At 39.4% G+C, this 13349-nt stretch overlaps 2 protein-coding genes across 11 annotated transcripts; both read right to left on the reverse strand.

Moving 5' to 3' along the window:
- Positions 1 to 230: 230 nt before the first annotated feature.
- On the reverse strand, positions 231 to 2005 carry LOC116651726 (ataxin-2 homolog). 3 transcript variants are annotated; one of them, XM_032438708.2, is made up of 4 exons: positions 1756 to 2005; positions 1387 to 1686; positions 895 to 1314; positions 231 to 832 (listed from the first exon to the last, which is right to left on the reverse strand). In XM_032438708.2, the coding sequence occupies exons 1-4, from the start codon at positions 1918 to 1920 to the stop codon at positions 236 to 238; spliced, it is 1482 nt and encodes a 493-aa protein (XP_032294599.1). In that variant the 5' UTR covers positions 1921 to 2005; the 3' UTR covers positions 231 to 235. The 3 variants fall into 3 exon arrangements, with proteins under 3 accessions (XP_032294599.1, XP_032294598.1, XP_070065362.1); XM_032438707.2 differs by having other exon boundaries at positions 1741 to 2003; XM_070209261.1 differs by having other exon boundaries at positions 1387 to 1682; positions 1756 to 1819.
- A 97-nt stretch (positions 2006 to 2102) lies between these two features.
- Positions 2103 to 13344, reverse strand: LOC6628116 (bridge-like lipid transfer protein family member 3B). 8 transcript variants are annotated; one of them, XM_032438705.2, is made up of 18 exons: positions 12911 to 13344; positions 11511 to 11712; positions 10849 to 11445; positions 10053 to 10779; positions 9629 to 9658; positions 9171 to 9263; positions 8005 to 9104; positions 7832 to 7913; positions 6918 to 7059; positions 6315 to 6860; positions 6138 to 6252; positions 5580 to 5600; positions 4474 to 4616; positions 4289 to 4412; positions 4079 to 4226; positions 3846 to 4020; positions 3663 to 3780; positions 2103 to 2481 (listed from the first exon to the last, which is right to left on the reverse strand). In XM_032438705.2, exons 1-18 carry the CDS (start codon positions 12952 to 12954, stop codon positions 2404 to 2406), a joined length of 4485 nt encoding a protein of 1494 aa, XP_032294596.1. In that variant the 5' UTR covers positions 12955 to 13344; the 3' UTR covers positions 2103 to 2403. The 8 variants fall into 8 exon arrangements, with proteins under 8 accessions (XP_032294596.1, XP_032294590.1, XP_032294592.1 ...); XM_032438699.2 differs by having other exon boundaries at positions 7754 to 7913; XM_032438702.2 differs by lacking the exon at positions 2103 to 2481 and adding an exon at positions 2856 to 3346 and having other exon boundaries at positions 7754 to 7913; positions 12911 to 13343.
- Between the last annotated feature and the right edge of the window lie 5 nt (positions 13345 to 13349).

Here is a 13349-nt window from a genome sequence, read left to right on the forward strand (position 1 = left end):
AACTGTTAAAATTGGAGTTTATATTTTTAGTCTCCTTATAAAAAAAAATGTTTCGATTTTGAAAATGGGGAGGATCAAAATCCCAAATTAAAAGATCCTTTATCACAAAAAAGGCTGGGCAAAGTTAAAAATAATTAAATTAAATATAAATATAAGCTGCCCGATAGAATGTAATCTTTCCTAGATAATTATAAACTATTTCGACTATTCGAACATATTTAAAAACCGTGTTTATTTAAGCAAATTGCTTTAAGTTGTTCTCCTGTTTTTTGCATTTATTGCTATTTAATTCAAATTGAAGGGGAATTGCAATTGAATTAGACACATTTAGATAGTTCGACTGGATTTCTTTTTTATTCGCCTGCGGGCGCTGTCGTTCAATGCTGGGCTTGTCATCTTCCATACCTTCGCAGATAATTACATTTTGTATTGCCACCTTTAGTTCGTGCGGCGTTTTGCCAATTACCGTCGAAAGGTTGGGTAAGTTTTTAAAAAAATCGGCTGTATCTGTTATCTTATGATCAATTGCTTTTGAAGCCTTGTCATCGAAACTCTGCAACCAATCGTAGATTTTCTCACCATTACTTGAGGCTATTTCTGGGCTGATCTTATTTACTTTGGCTATATTGTCCGCCTTACCGACTTTATTAGCCAGTTTTAAGGCATCGGCAATTAACTTATTTTCTAATTCGCAATCGTTGCCCGACTCAATCTTTACCCTGCTCTCATTGATTTTGTTAATAGTCTTGACTTGTTCGGCTAAGGGCTTAAATAGCATTTCTCGCTGACGCTCGTAGACCACCTGGGCCGAGCTATGCGGGACGCCCTGGAGCTACACAAAACAAAATATATATGGAATAAAATAAATGATAACTACTTATAATAAAAATGTACCTCGTTGGTTTGAGTTTGAAGCCGTTCATTCATAATCGGTTGATTAGACTTTGATCTATTGGGTGGCTGCCTTTGATATGGACGTGATCTATCCTGACATGGACGTGGATAGGTCTTAATCTGTTGTTCCAGAATCTTGTGCGGCAGTGGAAATTGCTGTTGCAGTTGATCTTTCGATTGTGGCTGCTGCGTTTGCTCCATGGTCTGATAGCTACCAGGCCAATGTGGCTGCGATTTTCGCTGTTGCTGAAAATGTTGTTGTTCTTGTTCTTCTTCTGCTTGTGGAACATTCTGTGACTGCTGCAAGGGATTCTTTTCCACACCTTGTTTATCTTGCTGTGTAGGCGGCTGCTGTTGTAGCACCTGCTTCGGCTGTTGAACCGGAATGTATTGCCTTTGTTCTTGTGCTAGTCTGGATGTCTACATGAATTTAAATATAGCATATTAATAAAATACCCAATTTCCTAAAAGAATGTCTAATTAATTACTAACCTTTTGCGGAACCGGATGTTGCTGTTGTGGTTGTTGTTGATGTTGGTGCTGCTGCGGTATATTTTCCTGTCCAGGTTTCCAATCTGGCTGTGTATTCTTCACCGAGCCAAGCGAATCAGAGATGCTATTTGTTGGCTGTTGTCCAGGTTTTAGGCGTGGTATACGTAACATGGATATGGAATCCGACATGCTAGCTACTTTGACAGGTTGCTGCTTTGCGGGTTGAGGTTTAGCTGGCGGATTGCTTTTCGCAATTGGCAGCTGCATTTGGTTGACATGTGCTCGTGTTAGTTGCTCTATCTAGAAACAAATAAACAGAAATTATTGGTTAGGAAAATAATATAAATCGTTTACGTCAACCGCAGTTACACTTTGAATTCTTATGTAGGGCTCCGAGGTGGACAGCATGCATTTCCAGAACTCCTCGTAGTTTTCCTGCCATTCTGCATAGGTATATTTGTCAATGCCCGTTTGAGTTACAATCTGGCTCCACATGCGTTTAATATCCGCTTTTTTCAGCCTGCACGCCTCCATTATTATAAGCGCCTTATTGGGATGCGTTACCTTTTTTCCCAACTCAATTAGCAGGCTTGAAGCAAGGCCTACTGCTATTGAATTTATATTTTAATATATGATAGTTTAATCGATAGCACAATGGACTAGAAAAATCATAAAATATCATAAAAATAACTTAATCAAGAAAAACATATCTAACATTTTGTTATTTTTCAATATTTATTGCAAATTCAATTTCTTTATATTGTTTTGCCTAGCTACATATGCAAACTTTCATATAATGCATGTATAACAATCAATATATTCATGTTCTCACTAGTATATTTCAAATACATATAATATTATTACATTGTTCATTTTTACATTCGTAAGCAGCAAACGCAATATTCGTCTATACATTTTTATGTATTTTTGTATATGCTTTGTATAAATATTTGATTTTAATTTGCAATAAGAAAACTATTAATTCAAAATTTGTATATGCGTTACTTACTTGAGTTTTTATATTGGATGTATAATATGGTACTTTTGATTTAGTTGAGAGTAGAACACGTTGATTAATATTGTATGTGTGAGATACTGTGTAAATAAAACGATAAACAATTTAATTGGAATGAATTGAATTTGAATACGAAAATTTAAATAACTTGGAGTGCTAGTCCTCAATACTTATTAGTTTATAGATTTGGCCAATTGTTTTTGCTATTTAGCACATCGATTACAACAGCAATACATACACATAGACATTAGATTAGTACATAATACGTATAGTTACTAGAATTTAGTATTTTGATATGATCATGAATCACAACAATGTGTTAGCAATATCTATTTAATATACAATGTTTTAGTTGGGCGTAATATCAATGACGAATTACATAGTTACATATACAGGTAGCAATACATTCATTTGATTTACTCGTTTTAAAATAATTAACAATGTACTAGAAATATATGTAATTGTATATATATATATATATTTTTTAAAAATTGCTGCTTTAAAAGTCTAAGCAATAATAATAAAACAAAAACAATAAAAAAAAACAAGAATGAAACATTTTGTAAAAGGAAAACATTCTTTGGAACAGTAGCAAATGTCGTTATCTAGCTTAAAAATAATAAAACAAATACAATTATGTATAGTATATAGTTTATAATAGTATAGTATATAGTTGAACTATGTACGTAAGTATATGACGACGAACGGCAACGTGAATAGTGTCCGTATTCAGTACGGCTCAGTCTTCTGCTAAACTCAACGCAGTGATTGATGATCAAAACGAAATGACAAATATCGAGGACGTGTTTTACATAGCATTGGCATTGACTATGCATACTAGGCTTAGGCGTTATTGTTCTCGCCGCAGCATTGTATGCAGTCCATGCAGTTGTGCTACCTGTTGCCATCATTCTTCCGGCTTATATTCGATGAGGTCAGTTGTATCTATAAATGAGAAACAGCATTTAATGGCGGCCATTTAGGTTTGAAGTACGTGTGGGTAGTTAAGTGTCTTTGTTTTACATAAGCAAGGTTCATGCGTGCAATAAGTGACTGACCTTTAGTCCTTGCATTATTATTAGTGTTATTCTTAACGTTAACGTGTTTTAACTTCTCACGCACAACAACAAGTACAAAACGTGTAAGGTGACAAAAACATACAAACAACATTTAGAGGTGTACAGATAGAGTTGACAGTTAAATGAGTGTGGCTTTGTATATCAGTGCAATGTAATATTGAAAAAAAGAAATTCAAGCACACCTGCAGTGAGCGTATAGTATCCAGCAATGCTTTCTTCTCTTCTAGCAATATGCTTATGTCATCCTGTGCTGCCTTTAAATACGACCGTAAGACATCTGTTTCCTGTTTAGTCTTCTGCCTGTTATGCATTTGAGAATTCAAATTAATTGTAATGCTTATCATACTCAAGCGCAACACACTGACCTATAATTATCTGTGTTGATTTTGGAATCGACAAGTTGTTTGCGCATGTGCTCATTGTCCAGCTTCATTTGCTGCATGACAAGCTGCATAGAAAGCAGCTCTCGATCACGTTCGCGTGGCACCCCACGCAAGACGCCACCTAATGCCTGATGCTGCTCAGAAGTCATGTTTGTATCTGCAAATGCATCTAGTTTTTATAAATGTGAAATAGGTTGATTAAGGCTTATACTCGCCTATAGGCTGTATATTGATTTGGCCACTTTTATCGCGCTCCAAGTGCATGCGACCAATGCACAGATTGATAGGCACTGGGCCCGGTGAAGTAATATTGACGGGCGGACGATCTTCCAACAAATTTATACGTACGTTTTCCAGATGTATCTAATTTAAAATGTAGGACAAATCAGTAATTATAAACATGTTAGACTTTAGAAGAACTCTACCGTAAGGGGCATGGGCGCTGAAATAATCTCATCCTCAGCCAGATCACCCAGACCTATCACTGTGCTCATGGACAGATCTATATTAATGTCCTTAACGTGTATCTCGGCATGATGTGTAAACCAGCTATTTTTAAATGAAAATATTAACTCAAAATAATTTAAGCTTAAATCTGAAAACTAACTACCTTTGAATGCGTTTGCGATCGATAATGCCTTCGATTTCCTTCGGCATGTTAAGTGTCTCTTCGAGGCGTAGTCTAATGCAGGGTGGCGCTTCAGGATTATATGGCGCCAGATTCCAGGATTTACAACGCGCTCCAAACTTTGTCTGTAAATGTGCAACAACATAAATCAATATGAACCCATACCCTACATAATAATACTCTAGAATTAGTAAGTAGTGTTGCATGCAACTACGAACATGTAAAGCATCAAGCACTCACACACATGCAATGTGGTTTTAATATATATATATATATATATGTGTGTGTGTGTGTGCGTGTGCGTTTGATAGAGGGATTAGGTGTGTTAAATGACATAAAGGATTGTCTATTAAGCAAAGCTAATTTCGAGTTAACTGATTGTGAGTAAGACTAAGATATTGATTCATTTGGCATTGAAGTCTTAAGTAGCGTGCCAATTATTAAGCCAAATTAATTGTTTCTGTTAGTGTTGTCTTTGTTGTGTTCGTTATGAGTAATATTCGTATATGCCCAGTTTGGGTGTTAAACGCCTTTAAACCTAAATGAAGTTATAACCAAGCCAATTTGCAACAAAAAAGCCAAGAAAATAACAAAAAATAAAATAAAACAAAACGCTACAAAAAATCTATTGAGTACAAACTATACTATATACTTGTTATCTGAAACGCCTAATGGACAGAGGCGTCGAGGCGCATGGAAGAGGCATGCTTAAAAACATTCGTATTAAACAATAAACAATTTCAAAAAGCTGCCTATATTTCTAGATTTGAAATATTTTTGGGTTAATTCACGTTTTATATACGACAATTAAGTAACCCGTTCCAGCTAGCATATTCATATTAACAAATACAATTTAACAACCTTAGCAATTGGCCAAAAACGCTTTCAAACTGCAACAGCGCTGGCAAAAAGCCAACCAAAATTTTTAAACTACAATAAAATGTTCAAAAACTATAAAATTAAAAGAAAAAAAAAACAAATAGGCATAAAATATTTGTTTAGTAAGTATATACAAAAGCAGCAAAACAAACCAAAAGTTAGCTTTTAGAAAACAATTTCAATTTTGTAGTTGATCTTTTTTTTTATACCTTGTTCGCTTGATGCGCGATCTGTTTTGTTGTTGTTGAAGAGTGTTGGTTGTTGTTGTTGTTGTCGTTGTTTTTTTTTTATATAATGTGTCATGTAGATGTTGTAAGTTAATTTACAAAGTGTTCGTTGTTGATTATAGAGTAAATTATACGTTGAGCACAATATTCGTATTTAATTAGCACACATTGAGATCGTTTTTTTTTATATGAGAACATATTCGTGTTTTAGAGAAAAGAGAAAATATAATGAGAAAATGATTATATGAGAAGTTTATCTTACAGTCATAATAATTTAAATTATTGTATTTTTGTTTTTTTCTTTTTCTTTTTTTTTTTAATATTTAAATTAATCGGAGCATGCAGAATACGTTATGGAAAGTTGAGCAAATAACACTTAATTTAGAGTCGGCAAAAGGTTTAAGAAAAAGAATTCAAAGAAACGTAACGAACTGATTTGCTTATATACAAAACAGAAATCATATAATAAAAGAAAAATGTTGGCACTCCAAAATAAAATATAACGTAAATTAAAGTAATAAAACATAAAATCTTGCGCACCTGCAACTCATCCCAGGGTATAGCGCCACACTCATCACAAGAAATGGCCGCCACTTGCAGACGCACAGACGACTTAGGACCCTCCTGTTGGCGTATGAACTCCACAGTGGTCAATCTATGTAAAATAGCTTTGATTAAATCGCTGTATTATCAAAGTACGTAGCGTGCAATTGCAACCTAAAGGTGGCCATGGAGACCAGATCCCGTCGCCGCCAGGTGCTTGCCTCTGAGGGCTCCGAGGGCGAGGACATGTTTGTCTTATAGCTGCTAGGCTCCTCGTACACCTCGCTTGCTACCTCAACAGGAGAGGCCTTCATATTGTTGTCAGTCGTAAATGGATTGAGACGGAACATAACATCCATGCAGTCCATGGTCTTGTCATCGCCCATTACTATGGCAAAGTTCTCTGAATCGGAACTTATGTCACTCTGTACAGAGAAGGTATCACTGGCATCGTCGTTGGGCGTGCCCGATTTAATGGCCGAATCAATGGAAGTCATAAAACTGGAGAAGCCCTTCTTCATGGATAGCAGACCCGAGTTAATCTCTTTGGTAATGCTAGGCACAGCGTCGGTACCGGCACCAGGGCGCACTGTGCTCTTTAAGCTCTTTGAGGCAGATGATATTGATTGCGATTGCATGGAGATGCCAGTGTCAGGCCTTGAGCCCTGACTCGGCGTTGAGGAAGCCAATGTTGGAGTGCTCTGGATTTGTACATTGTAGCTACAAATATAAATCGAATTAGTGGGTTTCCAAATAGATTAACGAAATTATGATTACCCATGCGTATTGGGATTGGATGTATGAATGCCACTGTCAAAGGGCGGATCATTGGTCACTGGAGATGGCGTTTCTACGCTTCCAAATGTATTACTTTTCAGCTGATCCAGCGGAGGTGGTGTGGGCCATGTTATATTTGTACCTGTGAAATTTGTGATTGTTTTATACGAATCGTGCCGAGTTTCCGATTAATTTACAATATTTTATATGCACTATTTAGTTATTGCGTTAGTTTAGTACAAAACATGCGAGATTATTTATGTGGAAGTGTTTTTGCAAGCCAAATAGAATTTAATTTCTTTAAAAATTGTTATATTTATTTAATCAACGACTATTTTACTTTATCACAATACACAATATATGTACAAAGGTTGAAATCAATGTGACTCTTATGACTCACAATGTGACTCTGTGAGATTGTGTATTTACAAAAATCGTTTCTATGACTTCCATCAGGCCTTTAAAAACACCCATTATATGTTAACAGTTAGTCGTTAGAAGTCCTACAAAAATCCTACATTTTGATTTATAAATGTTTCTTAATAGTAAATAAGCAAAAGTACAGCATAGAAAGCTAAAAACAAAATATAAAGGAAAAAGTACCTAACTAGGGGTTAAACGGGCGGTGAGTTAGACTGGTTGGGAAACACGAATCAGTGAAAACTACTTGTGAGATTTTGTTAGTATTTGGTTTTTCGTGATAATTATTGCTATAGATCGAACCGATCACTAGGCAGAAACAATTCTTTGGTTAGTTTCGTCTAATAGCGCTTAGTTGTTAAATTTAAAACTAAAGAGTTGTTAAGGAGAGACAACAAAAGAAATAAATTTCTTACTATTCATGTGTAAATCATCACCCAAACTAGCTGAATCGGGTAAGACACTTTCAGCATCACCACCACTCGATTCCTTACCAGGTGTTGGCGATGGCATCACAAGCGTCACCTCAATCTGTGGCACAACACAGCCAAATATGATGGACTTTTGTTGATTTTGCTGTACCAATTTAAGAAAGAAATACCAAGTTAGTTGCATACGGCTGTAAGGTGTGCGCGCGTGTGTGTGTTTGTGTGTGTGGCAGACGAACCTTTTGCAAGATGCGTTCCGCGTCCAAGTTAAGGAACGTGGACATTTCATTGAACTCCTCGGCTAGACGCAGCAGAAACAGCAATTGATAGTGATCGATTTGCAGGCTAACCAAATTCGATATATGTGCAATCGCATGAACATCAGCGCAACGTTCGATGGGCGTGGAAGCATTCGTTGCCGGTGGCTGCAAGACGCGCACATCCTCATCGCTAAGAAAGGGATTGCGTGGCAATGGTGGCAACGAAGGCAGTGGCGCTAGTCCCATGCTCTCCATGTGCGAGCTGGCAGTGCTTTGTCGCCTGCCCAGTTCCAACTGTGCCTGTGTGTGAGCCTGAGCTGCGCCTCCGGCATGCAACCAGAGCGTAATGGGCACTGCATCCACAAAGGGTATGGATTTATTGGGGCCTAGCGAGCGAGCGCCCAGAAAATCCACCCAAATGGGATCCAATTTAATGCACCAGACATCACGCGGCTCCGACCACATGGCATAGCGTGACAGGCACTGAGTGGATGCGGAACGCGGTAGATGCGTCTGCGTTGGTGACATGGGTGCCGACATTATGCTCACATCTGAGGCGGCCACGTGAGATAGAATACGATCCGTAACTATGCACATGTCACCCTCGACGGAGGGAAAGCCGGAGCCAAAGACCAGCGAGCCCTCCTGCAGTGAATGCAGCGCCTGAGCCAAATCCGCACGTGAGCTCCCCATTTCACGTATATTGGTGAGGGCAAACCGAGAGATTTGGATTTGCATTGTCTTGGGGCGATCCTTTTGGTTGGGCGCATCCAGCGCCGCTTCCATGACCACGCGCGGCATAATGGCTTCCACCTTGACATCCATGTACATCAGATTTGGCTCCTGTTCAACGCTAAGCGCAGCGGCCATCTGTGTACCATTGGAGCCATTCGAGGCATTGGAGGCAATGGAGCCGCGAGAGCTCTGCGGCTGGTCCTGCAACGTGGCCTGGGAGCCGACGCTGGTGCGTAGCAAACTCTCGTGCAGATTCAAGCCAAACGAATTCAACCACAATATCGAGCTGAGATCAAAATGCACCTGCAGCGGGTTAATGTGCACAAACATCTTTGAAGGTGGCACTGCAGGATATCCAAATTGAAACAATTAATTTGCAATTGATCATTTAGCATGAATAAAACACTTACGCGGAAAAACAAAATCACCGGGATAGTAGAAGTATGTGTACTCAGCGTGCACTATAGGCATCTCGGCGGGAAACGAGTAACGATCCTTATCACCTGCAATAAGAAGCATTTGTCAGTCGAATTGAACAAAAGATGACTCCGATCCGACCACAAATGAAACACACAAAGTATTTTGGCAAAGGCTAGAATCAATAGATCATACGTTGTTGAACTACGGATTAATTTCCTAAGATATTTATTTGTAGCTCAAGTTAATTAATTTAATTGAAAACAAATCAATGAGTAATACACTAAAACACCAATGTGGGATAATTTTTTTAAATATCCCTCAACCTGAATTGATAAAAACATTAAATTTTTCACATAAACTGCTAAATATACATTTGTTTAAGCGAATTAAGGCTTGATCTATTAATTCCGTCCGTTGCCCACAAGCGCAATGTTTGCATGATATTCACCTGAGGATTTGTTTTTCCTTTTGTGTTGTGCTACAATAACAACAGAATGACAAAAACAGGCACAACAACAAACAACAATTTGATGATGAGGATGTCATGATGGCAAATAAAAACATGTGAATTGTGTGAAAAGACCAACAAATGGAACAAAGCAGAGAATAAGAGAAAGAGAAATTCGCGAAAATTCATTAGTTAAGCGGTGTAAGCTTAGATCTCGAGGTGTGGGTGTGAATCTGTGTGATGCTTTAAATATTAATGCGCATTTTTTTTATACTTTAAAACTTTATACTTTTTGTTATATAGTACAGTTATCTTATTATTATTGTTCCGCTGCAATTGTTAAAAATTGAATACATATTTATGTATCTGTGTGTGTGTTTAATTTTGTAATGTGAAGAAATGGAGTATGCCAATTGGTTCTTACCTGAGACAAACTCTTTGGGCATTTGCTTTTTGCCCGACGTAGTCACGCGGTACAAAGTAAAATCTTCGATTCTCAGTATGAAGCAGGAGCTCATCAGCTTGGCCAGATTCTCTAGAGTACTGCGCTGCTGGGCCGCTTGTGTGAACTGACTGCTAGCCGAGGCATTGCCCGAGCCGCCAACTGAGCCTGAACCGGAACCCGAGCCGCCGGCAGCCGCTGCTGCAGTGGGCGTGCTGCTGCCATTAGAGCCGGCACCACCGTTGCCGTATTGCGAGCCCAGCAACGAGGCACTCAACATAATTGGTGAAGCGGGCGCGCTGCGGTTAAGCGGCGCATGGGTTGCCGGTCGATTGGGCTGACTGAGATTGAGCACTGCCTCACGAAAGGCATTTAGCGATTCTTTAAGCCACAGCGCAGGCGCCACCGATGCCTCCTTGTACTTGGCCCAGTGTGAGCGATCCGATTTGGCCAAATGATAGGGATAGTAATCCACCTGAAACGCAGTCACAGATACCTGCAGGGCACCGCCCTTGTCCAGGTCAGGATAACTCGAACGTCCATCGCCTTCATCATCGCACAAATGCAAATCAATGCGTTGACTAAAGAAATGATACGACGTTTCGCGTACATCGAATGCATTGAACATCCGCTGTGCCGTTGTCGTGTGTACCGATTCCGAGAGGCGATTCTGTTGCTGTGCCACCTGCGCCTGGTATTCAGGCAGAGTCTAAGCGAAGGCAATCAAAAGCATATGTTAGTTATTAGCAAAATCCAAATATTTTCCAATTTCACGAACCTGAAGTTTGCGCGCTGCCTTTGTCTTTTGTGTGGCATGCGTGGCTGCCTTGATTAATCCCGAAAGTGAGTCGACAAAATGCAGCGCTGCCTTCAGCTGCGAATCGGTCAGCACCCACAGCAGATCATCCAGTATGAGGACCAGTCGCGAAGCCAACAAGCTGCAATCCGCTAGACGTTTGCGAATGGTGATACGGCAACGCGCATGGTTCGTCAGCAAACGGAGCGGAGTCAGCGATTTGTCCTGAGTGGAGCTGGCCTCGATGCGCACCGTTTGCCAAGAGAGCTCTTTAAAAATTAATATGATGCCCTTATGGGCATCTTTAAGGCGCGTCAAACGCAAATCGGCGTTAGCCCACTTTGGCGTCTTGGACTCCACGCGTATGCGCGACATTTGCACAGAGGCGGTGAATGCGGCACTCACAAAATTCACATTGACCGTGTTCACCACAATGGTGATGCCATCAACGACCTTGTGTATGAAGCTGTATTTACCCTGAGGCACTTGCGGAAGCGCTGCGGCTGTAGCGTTGCCTACGCCAGCATCGCGCGTTGTGGGATTGCAGGTCTCGATGGTAATGCGCACCTCGTCGAGCGTCTATTCGAAATGGCAAAAGAGATTAGCAACTGGTTCAGATCATATACAAACTGTTACCAACTTACCAATGTTATGGGCACGCTTTTAAGCTTGGTCCAGCTGATTCGAAATGATACATGATTGCACCAGGCTGATGTCAGGCGCAGCCAACTGGGCAGTTCCAATAGCTCGGTGAGCACACGCTCATCCAATTCTAGATTCGAGAGCTCACCCTCACCGCGAAATGTGCTCAAATTGATTTTGTCCGATGAAAGATTCTTCGTGTAGCTATTAAGTTGAGATATAAGCAGATAGATATTAACGGCACCTAATTAAGATTGTTCCAAGTTGTTTATTTCAGCGTCAACTGGCGACCCGTCAGATGCCATCAATTGACCCATTTCAACTGAATATTGATTGACTTGGGCGAATTTGCAGTTTCTAGCTTTTCAAAAGATATCTGAGTTTCACGTGAGTCAGGAAATATTAAATATCCTGATAAACATCTTTTAAAGCATATATTAAAAACATATATTAAAAACAAACAAAAGAAGAGAGAAATAAGGCAACAAGTTGGTTTTGCTTGATGCATATGATGCACTAATACCAATGCACTTTATGAGTTTCTTTCTTCTTCTTTCTTCTGCCTCTTACATACAAAACCGTTATACGCATTTTTATAAAAAAACGTTTCATTTAACCGTTTCTCACGATTGTTCCGAATTTCGGCTTCCCAGCTGTTTCGGTTTGGGCTGTGCGTTGAACAGGATAATCCGTTTTATATATGTTTGTAAATTCTTAGATATTTATACATATACATAATATACGCAAAGAATAAAGAAATTATTACAATGGGTCAAAAGACATAATTTTGGGCCGCAAAATCAAAGATAATCCTGTTCTGTCATTACTTTCAACTTTTCCTAAGTGTACAATTATACAAAACACAAAACTAAGTGAAACATATTGTGAAGTCTAATCAAATTGAAAAAAAATTAACGAATGCAAAAGCCGGTGACCCATTTAATTTTAATTGTTTTCTTTTCGATAACAGCTGTAAACACAGAGAGAGAGAGAGAGAGAGAGGGGGGGAGGTGCGACCTTTCACTTGTTACTCTTAAGGGGTGGAGTGGGCAACAAATTCTTGTTGTTATGGGGGCAAAGATGTACGACAGAGAAACCGCGCACCCCTTCATGCAATTGTTGAGAGGCTGCAAGAAATACGCATACATAAACAGTAGCGAACACATACTCACACACACACACACACACACACACACACACACAGGGACAACGGCATTTAGACAACAACAACGAGAACAACAGTAATTGAAGCAGAGCAACAGCAGCGCTTGGAAAAATCAATTTAATTTCCCTAAGCAACTGGCGCCAGAGTAACCGACCGACCGCTACAAGGCCATAATTAGCATAGAGTTTACAATTGAATTTAATGCTAACTCGTTTATGTATGTATATTGACACTTACATGGACAAATGCTTGAGCAATTGGTTTTTTATCAGCGAGACCATTTTGCGACGTCAGCAGGCGGCGGGCGGGTTCCGATTATGGTGCACTGATCCAAAGATAACAGTAGCAGCAGCAAGGATGACGATTACAAATAATCTCGCAGCAATTTAATGCACTCTCAGCACATTCTATCATTTAAATATGGAGGCACAATGGAGCACTTGAACTGTTTTGCTTTATATGGGAATTTGTAATTCTAGCTGGAGAAATGGCTTTTGTGGAAATAATTTAATGCCGTTTTCAGGCGTTACGCATGTATAAGAACTTTCGGCATCGGCTTGTTTAGACTAAGCGCGTATTAGTCATAATTTATAGAATATTTTATATTTAGCAAATTCTTATCGCGAACCTTTTCTTGCGTGCAATCGACGCAGATACTGGTGGTTAGAGATGCGCA

This window comes from Drosophila virilis, chromosome 4 (assembly GCF_030788295.1).
Source record: "Drosophila virilis strain 15010-1051.87 chromosome 4, Dvir_AGI_RSII-ME, whole genome shotgun sequence".
Classification (NCBI taxonomy): domain Eukaryota; kingdom Metazoa; phylum Arthropoda; class Insecta; order Diptera; family Drosophilidae; genus Drosophila; species Drosophila virilis.